We start from the raw sequence: 16,378 nt of genomic DNA on the forward strand, positions 1-16,378 counted from the left end.
CCATCTATGGCCAGCGTAAGCCTTGTGAAGCCATCACAATGGTGAAATCCCACCAGTAGGATCCACAAGAAACATAGCAAGCCTGGGAGGGATTCACCCCACCAGCTTCCAGACTATATTAGGTCGACCTACCAGTAATCTCCATTTCCCTTAAATCCCACTCTATATATATTCTGGCTCCCTTTATTTCTCGTGAAGCACACTCTATGTATATTCCAGCTCTCTCTACTTCCTTTGAATCCCATTCTATGTACATTCTGTCTCCCTCTGTTTCCCTTTAATCCCACTCTATGTATATTCCAGCTCCCTCTATTTCCCTTGAATCCCACTCTATGTACATTCAGGCTCCCTCTATTTCCCTTGTATGCCACTCTATGTATATTCCAGCTCCCTCTATTTCCCTTGAATCCCACTCTATGTATAGTCCAGCTCTGTCTATTTCCCTTGAATCCCACTCTATGTACATTCAGGCTCCCTCTATTTCGCTTGACTTCCATTCTATTTACATTCCAGCTCCCTCTATTTCCGTTGAATCCCACTCTATGTTTATTCCGGCTCCCTCTATTTCCCTTGAATCCCACTCTATGTATAGTCCAGCTCCATCTATTTCCCTTGAATACCACTCTTTGTATAGTCCAGCTCCCTCTATTTCCCTTGAATCCCACTCTATGTATAGTCCAGCTCCCTCTATTTTCCTTGAATACCACTCTTTGTATATTCTGGCTCCCTTTATTTTTCTTGAATCTTACTCCATGTGTATTCCGGCTTCCTTTATTTCCCTTGAATCCCACTCTATGTACATTCCGGCTCCTTCTATTTCTCTTAAATCCCACTCTATCTTTATTCTGGCTCCCTCCATTTCCATTGAATCCAATTCTATGTATATTCAGGCTCCCTCTAATTCCATTGAATTCCACTCTATGTACATTCCGGCTCCGTCTGTTTCCCTTGAATCCCATTGTATGTACATTCTGTCTCCCTCTATTTCCTTTGAATCCCACTCTGTATATTCCGTCTCCCTCTATTTTCCTTGAATCCCACTCTGTATATTCCGGCTCCCTCTATGTCACCTGAATCCCACTCTATGTACATTCCAGCTCCCTTTATTTCTCTTGAATCCCACTCTATGTGCACTCTAGCTCCCTTTACTTCCCTTGAATCCCACTCTACAGTGGATATAAAAAGTCCACACACCCCTGTTAAAATGTCAGGTTTCTGTGATGTAAAAAAATGAGACAAATATAAATAATCTCAGAACCTTTTCCACCTTTAATGTGACCTATAAACTGTACAACTCAATTGAAAAACAAACTGAAATATTTTAGGGGGGGGAGGGGAGTAAACATAAAAAACTAAAATAATGTGGTTGCATAAGTGTGCACACCCTTTTATAACTGAGGATGTAGCTGTGTTCAGAATTAAGCAATCACATTGAAAATCATGTTAAATAGCAGTCAGTACACACCGGTCATCATTTAAAGTGCCTCTGATTAACCCCAAATAAAGTTCAGCTGTTCTAGTATGTCTTTCCTGACATTTTCTTAGTCGCATCGTACAGCAAAAGCCATGGACCGCAGAAAGCTTCCAAAGCATCAGAGTGATCTCACTGTTAAAAGGTATCAGTCAGGAGAAGGGTACAAAATAATTTTCCAGGCATTAGATATACCATGAAACACAGTGAAGACAGTCATCATCAAGTGAAGAAAATATGGCGCAACAGTGACATTACCAAGAACTGGACGTCCCTCCAAAATTGCTGAAAAGAAGAGAAGAAAACTGGTCTAGGAGGCTGCCAAGAGGCCTACAGCAACATTACAGGAGCTGCAGGAATATCTGACAAGTACTGGCTGCATGGTACATGTGACAACAATCTCCCGTATTCTTCATATGACTGCGCTATGGGGTAGAGTGGCAAGAAGGAAGCCTTTTCTTATGAAGGAAAACATCCAACCCCAGCTAAATTTTGCAAAAACACATTTGAAGTCCCCCAAAAGCATGTGGGAAAATGTGTTCTGGTCTAATGAAACCAAGATTGAACTTCTTGGCCATAATTTCAAAAGATATGTTTGCCGCAAAAACAACACTGCACATCACCAAAAGAACACCATACCCACAGTGAAGCATGGTGGTGGCAGCATCATGCTTTGGAGCTGTTCTTCATCTGGAACTGGGGCCTTAGTCGAGGTAGAGGGAATTATGAACAGTTTCAAATACCAGTCTATATTGGCACAAAACCTTCAGGCTTCTGCTAGAAAACTGAGTATAAAGAGGAACTTCATCTTTCAGCATGGCAACAACCCAAAGCATACATCCAAATCAAAAAAGGAATGGCTTCACCATAAGAAGATGAAAGTTTTGGAATAGCCCAGCCAGAGCCCAGACCTGAATCCAATCGAAAATCTGTGGGGTGATCTGAAGAAGCCTGTGCACAGGAGATGCCCTCGCAATCTGACAGATTTGGAGTATTTTTGCAAGGAAGAGCGGGCAAATATTGCCCAGTCAAGATGTGCCATGCTGATAGACTCATACCCAAAAAGACTGAGTGTTGGAATCAAATCAAATGGTGCTTCAACAAAGTATTAGCTTAAGGGTGTGCACACTTATGCAACCATATTGTTTTAGTTTTTTATTTTTACTTTCTTTCACCTAAAAGATTTCAGTTTGTTGTTCAACTGAGTTGTACAGTTTATAGGTCACATTAAAGGTGGAAAAAGTTCTGAAATGATTTATCTTTGTCTCATTTTTTTACATCACAGAAACCTGACATTTTAACAGGGGTGTGTAGACTTTTTATATCCACTCTATGTACATTCCGGCTCCCTCTTTTTCCCTTGAATCCCACTTTGTATATTCTGGCTCTCTCTATTTCCCTTGAATCCCGCTCTGTATATTCCAGCTCTATTTCCCTTGAATCCATTCTGTATATTCCGTCTCTCTCTATTTCCCTTGAATCCCACTCTACGTACATTCTGGCTCCCTCTATTTCCTTTGAATCCCGCTCTGTATATTCCATCTCCCTCTATTTCTCTTGAATCCCACTCTGTATATTCCGTCTCCCTCTATTTCCCTTGAATCCTGCACTGTATATTCCGTCTCCCTCTATTTCCTTTGAATCCCGCTCTGTATTATCCTTCTCCCTCTATTTCCTTTGAATCCCGCTCTGTATATTCCGTCTCCCTCTATTTCCCTTGAATCCTACTCTGTATATTCCGGCTCCCTCTATTTCCCTTGAATCCCGCTCTGTACATTCCGTCTCCCTCTATTTCCCTTGAATCCCACTCTGTACATTCCGTCTCCCTCTATTTCCCTTGTATCCCGCTCTGTACATTCCGTCTCCCTCTATTTCCCTTGAATCCCACTCTGTACATTCCGTCTCCCTCTATTTCCCTTGAATCCCACTCTGTACATTCCGTCTCCCTCTATTTCCCTTGAATCCCACTCTGTACATTCCGTCTCCCTCTATTTCCCTTGAATCCCACTCTGTACATTCCGTCTCCCTCTATTTCCCTTGAATCCCACTCTGTACATTCCGTCTCCCTCTATTTCCCTCGAATCCCGCTCTGTATATTCCGTCTCCCTCTATTTCCCTTAAATCCCACTCTGTATATTCCGTCTCCCTCTATTTCCCTTTAATCCCGCTCTGTATATTCCGTCTCCCTCTATTTCCCTTGAATCCCACTCTGTATATTCCGTCTCCCTCTATTTCCTTTGAATCCCGCTCTGTATATTCCTGCTCCCTCTATTTCCCTTGTATCCCGCTCTGTATATTCCGGCTCCCTCTATTTCCCTTGAATCCCACTCTATGTGCATTCCGTCTCCCTTTATTTCCCTCTAATCCCACTCTGTACATTCCGGCTCCCTCTATTTCCCTTGAATCCCACTCTGTACATTCCGTCTCCCTCTATTTCCCTTGAATCCCACTTTGTACATTCCGTCTCCCTCTATTTCCCTTGAAACCAACTCTGTACATTCCGTCTCCCTCTATTTCCCTCGAATCCCGCTCTGTATATTCCGTCTCCCTCTATTTCCCTTAAATCCCACTCTGTATATTCCGTCTCCCTCTATTTCCCTTTAATCCCGCTCTGTATATTCCGTCTCCCTCTATTTCCCTTGAATCGCACTCTGTATATTCCGTCTCCCTCTATTTCCTTTGAATCCCGCTCTGTATATTCCTGCTCCCTCTATTTTCCTTGTATCCCGCTCTGTATATTCCGGCTCCCTCTATTTCCCTTGAATCCCACTCTATGTGCATTCTGACTCCCTCTATTTCCCTTGAATCCCGCTCTGTATATTCCGTCTCCCTCTATTTCTCTTGAATCCCACTCTGTATATTCTGTCTCCCTCTATTTCCCTTGAGTCCATTCTGTATATTCCAGCTCCCTCTATTTCCCTCGAATCCCTCTCCACGTACATTCTGACTCCCTCTATTTCCATTGAATCCCGCTCTGTATATTCCATCTCCCTCTATTTCCCTTGAATCCCACTCTGTATATTCCATCTCCCTCTATTTCCCTTGAATCCCGCTCTGTATATTCCATCTCCCTCTATTTCCCTTGAATCCCGCTCTGTATATTCCATCTCCCTCTATTTCCCTTGAATCCCGCTCTGTATATTCCGTCTCCCTCTTTTTCTCTTGAATCCCACTCTGTATATTCTGTCTTCCTCTATTTCCCTTGAGTCCATTCTGTATATTCCGTCTCCCTCTATTTCTCTTGAATCCCGCTCTGTATATTCCGGCTCCCTCTATTTTCCTCGAATCCCACTCTACGTACATTCTGACTTCCTCTATTTCCCTTGAATCCCGCTCTGTATATTCCATCTCCCTCTATTTCCCTTGAATCCCGCTCTGTATATTCCATCTCCCTCTATTTCCCTTGAATCCCACTCTACGTACATTCTGAGTTCCTCTATTTCTCTTGAATCCCACTCCACGTACATTCTGACTCCCTCTATTTCTCTTGAATCCTGTGTCTTTCCCGCTCTGCTTCCCACGTGGAGTGCATGAAGGATAAAATCCAGGGAAGGGAGGGGGGAGAAGGAGAGACGGTAGCGGAGATCCGCAGACCCTGATGTCTCGTAAGCTCTCCATGCAGCACCTGTCAATCAGGACATCTCCCTGAGTGATTGACAAAGGGCTCCGCATGCTGCAGTCACAATCCCCCCCTCCGTTCCCCATCCACCTGTAATCCCCAGCGGTGTATTGAGGAGCTGTGTCTGAGCACCAGGCAGCGTGTCAGCTGCAGAGGAATCATCTACTGCAAGATCCTGGAGCAGGGATTCCCATCTACAAAGGGGGGGTGGGGGGAGAGTGGAATACCAGAAACCACCATACCCCCCACCTCCCTGCTACTCCACTGCAGTAAAATGGATTTAATCTCCCCCCCTTCCATGATTGCTCTCCTCTCTATACACCTGTGCCTTGTAGCCTCCATCAGCCATTAGCTCCCCTCTTCTTCTTCCTCCAGGACATTGCAGCACATCATCATCTGTAGGCATCAAAGGGGGCTTTGTTCCTGCAATCCCCAGTACAAGCCCTGATCACAGGAGCACCCCCACCCACCCCCCAGGATCGATATTTGGCAGCCTTGCTGCAACTTGCTGCAGTCTGAGTGGAAGTAGAAAAAAAAAAGGGAAGTGACCGGGAGAAGCCACAAATGTCACATGTGCTGGTTACGGGGACCTGGAGCCTCCTCAGCAGCAGCATCAGCACCGATCTTGTGGAGGATGCTGCGCCAAGTCATCCACACAGGGCTCAAGTCATTCTTCTACAAGCTGGGCTTGTTCGTCAGCAGGCACCCGGTCTTCTTCCTCACCCTCCCCGCCGTCCTCACCCTCATCTTCGGCTTCCTCTTCTTCAGCCGCTACAAGCCCGACACTGACCTGGAAGTCCTGGTGGCCCCCAGCCACAGCCTGGCCAAGATCGAGCGGAGCCTGGCCGGCAGCCTCTTCCCCCTCAACCAGGAGCGCCTCTACTCCGACCTGCACACGCCGGGCAGGTATGGCAGGCTGATCGTCCTGGCCAAGCCCGGGGGGAACGTCCTGGCCCAGGCGGAGCAGGTCCTGCGGATCCACCGCGCAGTGCTGGACATGAAGGTCAACTACCGCGGCTTCAACTACACCTTCTCCCACCTGTGTGTGCTGGCCGACGGCGACAAGAGGTGCCTCCTCGACGATGTCATCGCCCTGCTGGAGGAGCTCAGGCTGGCCGCTTTGGCCAACAGCACCGCCGCCAAGGTGCCCATCACTTACCCCACCACCAAGCTCAAGGTACGCGGCTGCCTAGGGGCGCGGAGCTTACAGGGGCTCCGCGGCTGCTCAGCGCTGGCTTCCTCATGGTCACTGGCTGAGGCATGAGCAGAGCCAGCTGTACACGGGGATCAGCCCAGGAGGGGATGAAAGTTACATTTTCATTTATATAGCCTATCAATTAACAAATGGTACATGTGGTAACTGTGCCTGCATACGTGATACTTCATCTATCTAGCTAGCTATTCTTCTAGCTTTCTATCGTTCTATAACATACCAAACCAAACCAAACCATGGTCTATAGCTGTACATAGAGAAAATGTACATATGTAAGTGTGTATGTGTACTTATAATAAGTAAATATATATCTACATATCATAAGTATATATGTGTGTGTGTGTACATATAATAAGTATATATATATGTCTACATATCATAAGTATATATCAGGGGTGGACTGACCATTTAGAAACTTGGGGCACTGCCCAAGGGCCCGGGGTCAGTAGGGGGCCCCATTAGATGCCCTGGTACCTTTTTCATAGGCTTTTTTGAGTTTGGGCAAGGACACAGGGGCCCCATGATCCCCTATTGTCCGGGGGCCCCATGAATTGTCAGTCCGCCCCTGGTATATATATATATATATATATATATATATATATATGTGTGTGTGTGTGTGTGTGTTTGTGTGTGTGTGTACATATAATAAGTATATACATATAGGTGTACATATAATTACAAATACATATAAGGTATATATAGTTGTTTAAAAAGCATACATAGGTCTAAATATCATTAAAAATTATATATATATATATATATATATATATACATGTGTGTGTCTATATATATATATATATATATATATATATATATATGTACATATTACAAGTATATATACATAGGTGTACATTGTACATATAATATATATATATATATAGAAAGATAGATATGTACCATATATATACATATATATATATATATATGTATACACACATACTTTTTTTTATTTGTTTTTAAATTATTATTAATATTATACAGGATTTATATTGTGCCAACAGTTTGCTCAGCGCTTTACTATATATATATATATATATATATATATATACATTTATTTAAAAAATAGACATAATATATATATACATACATATATATATATGTATATATATATATGTGTATATATATATATATATATGTGTATATATATATATATATATATATATATATATATATATAAAACGTACAGCTGCACATATAATGCATTTATTTATTTATTTTTTTACGTACAGCTTAGTTGAGGCCGGACCATACCAAACTATGGACTATAAGTATATATAATGTACATACGGTATATACTATATGTACAACGTAGTCTGTGGTTTGATATGGTCAGCTAAGGTTACCAGAAGAACTACAGATCACAGCATAGTGGCATAGATTCCCCTCTCCACCAAGCTCAAGATATGCTGCAGGCACTTGCCTAGGGACACAGGGCTTCCTGGGGCTCAGCAAATGCTCGATGCTGGCTTTGTGGTCATGAGTGTGACCTGGTGCATAATCAAATGCACATATTCGCCAGCACACCACGGATTGTCGATTAACATCCAAAATCTTTTTGATCAAGAATGATCACATCACAAGGGACACGTTTCATTATGTTTCAGGGTCACACAGGACCCTATCATCAGGCATGTGATGACAAGGGGTTCCTGTGTGGCTCTGAATTGTTGCACTATGTCCCTTGTGATGTGATCGTTCTTCAGTAAAGATTTTAGATGCTAATTGACAATCCATGGTGTGCAGTCAAATATATGCGTTTGATCTTTCATGTCTCCAGTTCCAGCTGGTTGCTGCTTCTGCACCCACCACTCCTAAGCCCTTTTCAGGAACGTATGCGATGGGAATATTGACATTACCTGGCGCATAATCAGACCCAACTACACAAGGCAATGCACCTATGCATTGGTTAAAATATAATATATACTATATTGCCAAAAGTATTAGGACACCAGCCTTTACACGCACATGAACTTAAATGGCATCCCAGTCTTAGTCTGTAGGGTTAAATGTTGAGTTGGCCCATCCTTTGCAGCTATAACAGCTTCAACTCTTCTGGGAAGGCTGTCCACAAGGTTTAGGAGTGTGTCTATGGGAAGGTTTGACCATTCTTCCAGAAGTGCATTTGTGAGGTCAGACACTGATGTTGGAGGAGAAGGCCTGGCTCTCAGTCTGCTCTCTAATTCATCACAAAGGTGTTCTATCGGGTTGAGGTCAGGACTCTGTGCAGGGCAGTCAAGATCCTCCACCCCAAACTGGCTCATCCATGTCTTTATGGACCTTGCTTTGTGCACTGGTGCGCAGTCATGTTGGAACAGGAAGGGGCCATCCCCAAACTGTTCCCACAAAGTTGGAAACATGAAATTGTCCAAAATGTCTTGGTATGCTGACACCTTAAGAATTCCCTTCACTGGAACTAAGGGGCCAAGCCCAACCCCTGAAAAACAACCCCACACCATAATCCCCCCTCCACCAAACTTTACATTTGGCACAATGCAGTCAGGCAAGTACTGTTCTCCTGGCAACCGCCAAGCCCAGACATGTCCATTGGACTGCAAGAGAAGCATGATTCCTCACTCAAGAAAACATGTCTCCACTGCCCTAGAGTCCAGTGGCAGCGTGCTTTACACCATGGCATCCAATGCTTTGCATTGCACTTGGTGATGTAAGGCTTGAATGCAGCTGCTCGGCCATAGAAACCCATTCCATGAAGCTCTCTACACACTGTTGTTGTGCTAATCTGAAGGCCACATGAAGTTTGGAGGTCTTTAGCTATTGACTCTGCAAACAGATGGCAACTTCTGTGCACTGTGCACTTCAGCATGTGCTGATCCCGCTCTATCATTTTACGTGGCCTACCACTTCATGGCTGAGTTGCTGTTGTTCCCAGTTGCTTCCACTTTGTTATAATACCACTAACAGCTGACTGTGCAATATTTAATAGCAAGGAAATTTCACAGATGGACTTATTGCACAGATAGCAACCTATCACAGTACCACACTTGGAGTCACTGAGCTCCTGAGAGTGACCCATTCTTTCACAAATGTTTGTAGAAGCAGTCTGCCTGCCTAGGTGCTTGACTTTATACACCAGCGGCCATGGAGGTGATTGGAACACCTGAATCCAATGTCCCAGTTCTTTTGGCAATATAGTGTGTGAGATATATATATATATATGCAAATATATGTGTATATATATATATATATATATATATATATATATATATCAGTATATATTCACAGATGGCGAATTTATATACATGTACAGCATAGTCTATGGTTCGGAAGAACAGTCACAACACACTGGCAAGAGTTCCTTTTACCACAAGGCTCAAGTTATTCTGCAGGCACCTGTTTAGGGATGCTGGGCTTTCCGGGGCTCTGAAACTACTCTTCGCTGGCTTTATGGCCATGTGTGTGACTTGGTGCATGATCAGACCCAACTACACAAGGAAACATATGCAGGGGTTAAAGTACCATTTATCTACATGTCAGTATATTATATATAGCTGAGCCCAAGGTTTGGTATGGTCAGCACAGGTTACAGATGAACTACAAGTCACAGCACAGTGGCATGGATTCCCCACAACACCAAGCTCAATGTCCACTGAAGGAACCTGCCTAGGGACACTGGGCTTTCTGGGGCTCCACAGTCTGTAAGTACTGGCATCATGGCCACAAGCGTCACTTGGTGCATGATCAGACCCAACTACACAAGATTATGAGCCTTAGGCTGGCCATACATTGTACAATTTTCTTGAGAATTTTTTTTTAGATTTACCAAAAACCATATAATATGGGGTCAAACCTAAACAACACTTTCAATTGTGTCCACTTAGGCAGGCCCTTGCACTGCATAGTGAAAGGTAAATCTAAAGGAAATTGGCCAGAAAATTGTAAGAAAATAGTATAGTGTATGGCCAGCCTTAGATATATATATCTGGCCATAATGGACACTCACAGGTTTTAGCTGGAGACATCAAATTACCACTGTTTTAATGATCCAGCGTTTCAGTGGGTTACAATCCAGCTTTCTCAATATGTACAGCTAAGTCCATAGTTAGCAATATTTGGCTACCAGAGGAACTACAAGTCATAGCATTTCTAAACCCACTGAAAAATAAGTCCCAGCTGGTTGTCAGATTGTGCTTGCTCGAGTTTGTTGTTCTTCATCAGATGAAGCGTTACGTATTTCTTACAGGTGATGCAAAGTATCTTGGTGGCATTGTTATGATGGTCATGGCCAAGCAATCGACTAATCAGTATGTGTGTATATAGTGCACGTGTGTGCAAATCTATCTATCTGTCTATCTATCTATCTATCTATCTATCTATCTATCTATCTATCTATCTATCTATCTATCTATCTATCATATGTGTGAGTGTACATATATAAATTTCTATAATATATTTTATATATATATATATATTTTATATTATATATATATATATATATATATTGGGCAATATTACACATGCATTTTATGTTAATTGTTTGAGTATACTTAAATGACGACCACCCCATTTTATGAATGTGCAATGCAGTAACACTCTTAGAAGACTATGTTTGGTAAATAGGAATGTTTTGCTATTAAAAATACATTGTGTGATTCCATGTAAGGGTCCCATTGTGAGCTGGATGTTTATTGCAGGCTTGTTATCCCTGGAGAAGTTACAGCTGGATATTTTATTGTAGTATTATAGATTATGCATTGTGAAGCAATGTGTGTGCAGTTCATGTCCTTATGTGAAATATATATAAATCACCCTGATTTTCATTAATAGAAATGTGTTAGTGTAAAATAATGACCTCTGTATGTTGTTGCCTAGTGTACTGATAGCAGGCCAGTGTTAGCGTCTCTGATTGTTTGCGCTGAGACTGACGTTGTTTACTCTTTGGAACTGTTGCTCATTGCAGTGTATAGAGTGTAGAATATGCCTGTGAATTGGAGGCAGCCTTGTACATTCAGGAGTTATCTCCAGGGGGATGTCAGAGCAGTGCCGCAGCCTCTCATACACCGGCATTGTACTGTCCTTTCCAGATTAATAACACAAATGACCCTATGGTAGAAGAAAAACGCATTGATCCCAGTTTGTCCTCTGTAGTGTAATACAAATATGACTATTGTAGAAGAAACATGCTTTCTTTAGAGTTCCTTCTTCTGTAATGTAATAATACAAATGCCACTATAGTAGAAGAAAAATACATTGTTTACAGGTTTCCTTCTTTAGTATAATAACACAAATGACCCTATAGAAGTGGAAAAATGCAGTTTTCCTTTTATCGTATAATGCAAATGTCACAACAATAGAAGAAACCTGCATTGAGTAGAGTTTTCCTTCTGTAGTGCAATAACACAAATACCCCTATAGTACAACAAACACGCACTGAGTAGAGTTTTCCTACTGTAGTGCAATAACACAAATACCCCTATAGTACAAGAAACATACATTGAGTAGAGTTTTCCTTCTGTAGTGCAATAACACAGATACCCCTATAGTACAAGAAACATGCACTGAGTAGAGTTTTACTTCTGTAGCGTAATGACACAAATACCCCTATAGTACAAAAAACATGCACTGAGTAGAGCTTTCCTTCTGTAGTGCAATAACACAAATACCCCTATAATACAAGAAACACGCACTGAGTAGAGTTTTCCTTCTGCAGTGCAATGACACAAATACCCCTATAGTACAAGAAACACGCACTGAGTAGAGTTTTCCTTCTGTAGTGCAATAACACAAATACCCCTATAGTACAAGAAACACGCACTGAGTAGAGTTTTCCTTCTGCAGTGCAATGACACAAATACCCCTATAGTACAAGAAACACGCACTGAGTAGAGTTTTCCTTCTGTAGTATAATGACACAAATACCCCTATAGTACAAGAAACATGCACTGAGTAGAGTTTTCCTTCTGTAGTGCAATGACATAAATGCCCCTATAGTACAAGAAACACGCACTGAGTAGAGTTTTCCTTCTGTAGTGCAATAACACAAATACCCCTATAGTACAAGAAACATGCACTGAGTAGAGTTTTCCTTCTGTAGTATAATGACTCAAATACCCCTATAGTACAAGAAACACGCACTGAGTAGAGTTTTCCTTCTGTAGTGTAATGACACAAATACCCCATATGTTGGTTATGGTTCTTCATTCTTTAGTACAGTATATACAGCGATCAGTCATAACATTATGACCCCTGACAGGTAAAGTGAATAACATTAATTATCTTGTTACAATAGCATCTGAAAGTGGGTGGAATGTTTCAGACAGTAAGTGAACATGTTGTCCATGAGGTTGATGTGCTGAAAGCTGCACCAAATGGGCAAGTGTAAGGATTTGAGTGACTTTGACAAGGGCCAAATTGTAATTACTAATGACTAGGTGAGAACATTTCCAAAACTTCATCTCTTGTGGGATGTCCCTGGTTTGCAGTGGTCAGGACCTACCAAAAGTGGTCCAAGCAAGGAGAATCAGCAAACTGGTGGCAGGGTCATGGGCAGTCAAAGTTCATTGATGCACAGGGGGAGTGAAAGCTGGCTTGTGTAGTCCAGTCCAGTAGAAGAGCTACTGAAAAATATTAATGCTGGTTCCAATAGAAAGGTATCAGAACACACAGTGCATCTCATCTTGTTGTATATGGTGCTGTGTAGCTGCAAGACTGGTCAGGGTGTCCACGCTGACCCATGTCCACAGTAAAAAGCATCTGCAAAGCTCATGTGAACATCAGAACTGGACCACGGAGCAATGGAAGAAGGTGGCCTGGTCTGATAAATTCAAGAATGGTTTGAGGAGCATAATGAGTTTGAGGTGTTGACTTGGCCTCCAAATTCTCCAGATCTCAATCCAATTAAGCATCTATGGAATGTGCTGGAAAAACAAGTCCAATCCATAGAGACCCAACCTTGCAATTTACGGGACTTAAAGGATTTACTACTGATGGCTCAGAGCTGAATACAAGAGCACACCTTCAGAGGTCTAGTGGAGTCCATGCACTGACAGGTTATGATGGGTGGTCATAATGGTATGGCTGATCGGTGTAAATGCCTCTAATGTAAAAGAAACATATAATGAATAGATTTTTTCCTTCTGTAGAGTAATAACGCAAATACCTCTATAGTAGAAGCAACATGCATTGATTAGTCATTTCTTCTGTAGTATACCACAAATGCCTCTTTAAAGCTTCAGTCTACTGTTTCGTGAGATCATAATCCAGTAATGAGCAATTATTATCCAAATATTCTTCACTGAACATTAGAAACATTCGCTGTTAGCTGGCGAATACTTCAGAGCTGACATATTGCTTAGACTCCCAACACACTGCATAGTAATATATCAAGATCATCATATACTCAAAGCTGCACTTAGTAGTGAATCGTCATCTATCTTGCCTCCTGTTAACATTTAGGGCCATTCACCCTTACGTGTTGTGTCAACGCACATTAAAATGCACTTGTTATCATATGTTGCCAGAATGCATGTCATTGCACTTGTTCTATGTGTGGTGCATTGTGGTGCCATTCATTGTGACCCCAACACACATTTCAGTAGAGGGCAATGCAGAGTAACACACCACACCAGACATACCATACATTGTGGTGCGCTGCTTTTAGAAAAAAGGGTCATTCATGACTTTTCAACTGTTGTGGTCCATTGGCAGGCCACTCATAATGAATAATGCAGCTCATCGAAACACATACAATAAAACACATTAACACAGCACAATGGATCGCTTTATTGTGAATGAATCGTTAAGCATTTTGTAAAGGTAAAAAGCAAGTGTGTACTGCAGAAAACCACAATTAATATCGAAATGTTTGGTTTGCAGTACCATTGGTAAAGTCCTGTAATGCTGCATTTTTTGCACACTATCCTGCATGTAACAGGCAGCTCATAATTAAAAGGAACATGAAAAATACACTGCTCAAAAGATTAAAGGAACACTTTGAAAACACATGAGATCTCAATGGGGAAAAATATAATGCTGGATATCTATACTGACATGGACTGGGTAATGTGTTAGGAACGTAAGGATGCCCCATCATTTGATGGAAATGAAAATTATCAGCCTACAAATTACTGGATTCAAAGACACCCTAAAAACCTAAGTGAAAAAATGATGCACCAGGCTAGTCCATTTTGCTGAAATTTCATTGCAGCAACTCAAAATGGTACTCAGTAGTTTGTATGCCCCCACGTGCTTGTATGCATGCCTGACAATGTTGAGGCATGGTCCTAATGAGACGACAGATGGTGTCCTTGGATATTTCCTCCCAGATCTGAACCAGGGCATCACTGAGCTCTTAGACAGTTTGAGGTGTAACCTGGTGGTGTCAGATGGACTGAAACATGATATCCGAGAGGTGTTCTATTGGATTTAGGTCAGGTGAGCGTGGGGGCCATTCAATGGTATCAATTCCTTTATCCTCCAGGAACTGCCTGAATACTCTTGCTACATGAGTCCAGACATTGTTGTGCACCAGGAGGGACCCAGGACCCACTGCACCAGCGTAGGGTCTGACAATGGGTCCAATTTCATCCTGATACCTCATGGCAGTCAGGGTGCCATTGTCTATCCTGTAGAGGTCTGTGCTTCCCTCCATGGATATGCCTCCCCAGACCATCACTGACCCACCACCAAAACGGTCATGCTGAACGATGTTTCAGGCAGCATAACGTTCTCCACAGCTTCTCCAGACCATTTCACGTCTGTCACATGTGCTCAGGGAGAACCTGCTCTCATCTGTGAAAAACACAGGGCGCCCGTGGCAGACCTGACAATTCTGGTGTTCAATGAAAAATGCCAATAGAGCTCTGTGGGGCCAGGCAGTGAGCACAGGGCCCACTAGAGGATGTTGGACCCTCAGGCCACCCTCGTGAAGTCTGTTTCTGATTGTTTGGTCAGAGACATTCACATCAGTGGCCTGCTGGAGGTCATTTTGTAGGGCTCTGGCAGTGCTCATCCTGTTCCTCCTTGCACAAAAGAGCAGATACCGATCCTGCTGATGAGTTAAGGAGCCCTGTCCAGCTCTCCTAGAGTAACTGCCTGTGTCCTGGAATCTCCTCCATGCTCTTGAGACTGTGCTGGGAGACACAGCAAACCTTCTGGCAATGGTACGTATTGATGTGCCATCCTGAAGAAGTTGGACTGCCTGTGCAACCTCTGCACGGTACAGGGATCGCATCATCATAAAAACACAGAAAATGGCAACCACCCCAACCTTTAGCTAGCCTTAGCAGTAAGGTACACATGGAAGGGCAATTCACATCGCAAACAAACAAAGCATTTCCCAGCAACACTTACCAGTCAGCCTGCAAAACTACCAATTTTGCCCTAAGTTTGCATTAAACCAGAGGGTTTTGTTTGGACACATTTGCAAAAACATACGGAAATGAAAATTTTAGTTAGGTCCACGGTATGCAGAGGACCCTTGACATGGAACTGTGGCTTCTACATGTATTTGTAAATGTATGCAAAAAAAAACCTCTGTTTTTAATGCAAACTGTTAGACAGGACCAAATTGGTTGTTTTCCAGGATGGCTGGTAAGTGTTGCTGGGAAATCATTTATTTGTCTCATGCTACCAGTGGTGACACAGAACCTAGCCAAATGCAAAACTAGTGAAAAACAGTAAGTACACCTGTTGTTAATTTCATTAACACCAAAGCATCTGAAACTAACAACCCCCTCTGCTACTTAACTGACCAGATCAATATCCCAGGAGTTTAATTGACTTGATGCTATACTCTGATTATAAAGTGTTCCTTCAATTTGTTTGAGCATGTAAAATTAAGATGGCTTCTGATTGGTCAGCACTGTGACAGTGCTGACCATTCAAAAGTAATTTAATCTGTACTGTCATCACTGCAAGGAGAGGAGAGAAACCACAGGGATTTCAAATCCCACTGCTTTCTCTCCTCCCCTACAGCTGAGAATCTGGATTGGTGCAGGGAGAAGCAGTGGGGAAACCACATTCGATTTGAACATGAACAATATTCCCGTTCAAATCGCATGCTATTTTTTTGCAGTGCAATTTGCATCCATACATTTTGTATCGACACAAATCACACAAC

At 42.5% G+C, this 16,378-nt stretch overlaps 1 protein-coding gene across 1 annotated transcript in view; it reads left to right on the forward strand.

The window, feature by feature from the left end:
* Positions 1-5,037: 5,037 nt before the first annotated feature.
* Positions 5,038-16,378, forward strand: part of PTCHD4 (patched domain containing 4) — a 230,559-nt gene continuing 219,218 nt past the window's right edge. The window contains exon 1 of the mRNA XM_089656122.1: positions 5,038-6,267. Within this exon, the coding sequence (XP_089512248.1) occupies positions 5,662-6,267 (606 nt within the window). The 5' untranslated portion in view covers positions 5,038-5,661. The remainder of the gene's footprint in view (positions 6,268-16,378) is intronic.

The sequence above is a fragment of the Staurois parvus genome, unplaced genomic scaffold (genome assembly GCF_062004578.1).
Source record: "Staurois parvus isolate SC_StPar_1 unplaced genomic scaffold, SC_StPar_1.0 ptg000886l, whole genome shotgun sequence".
NCBI lineage: Eukaryota > Metazoa > Chordata > Amphibia > Anura > Ranidae > Staurois > Staurois parvus.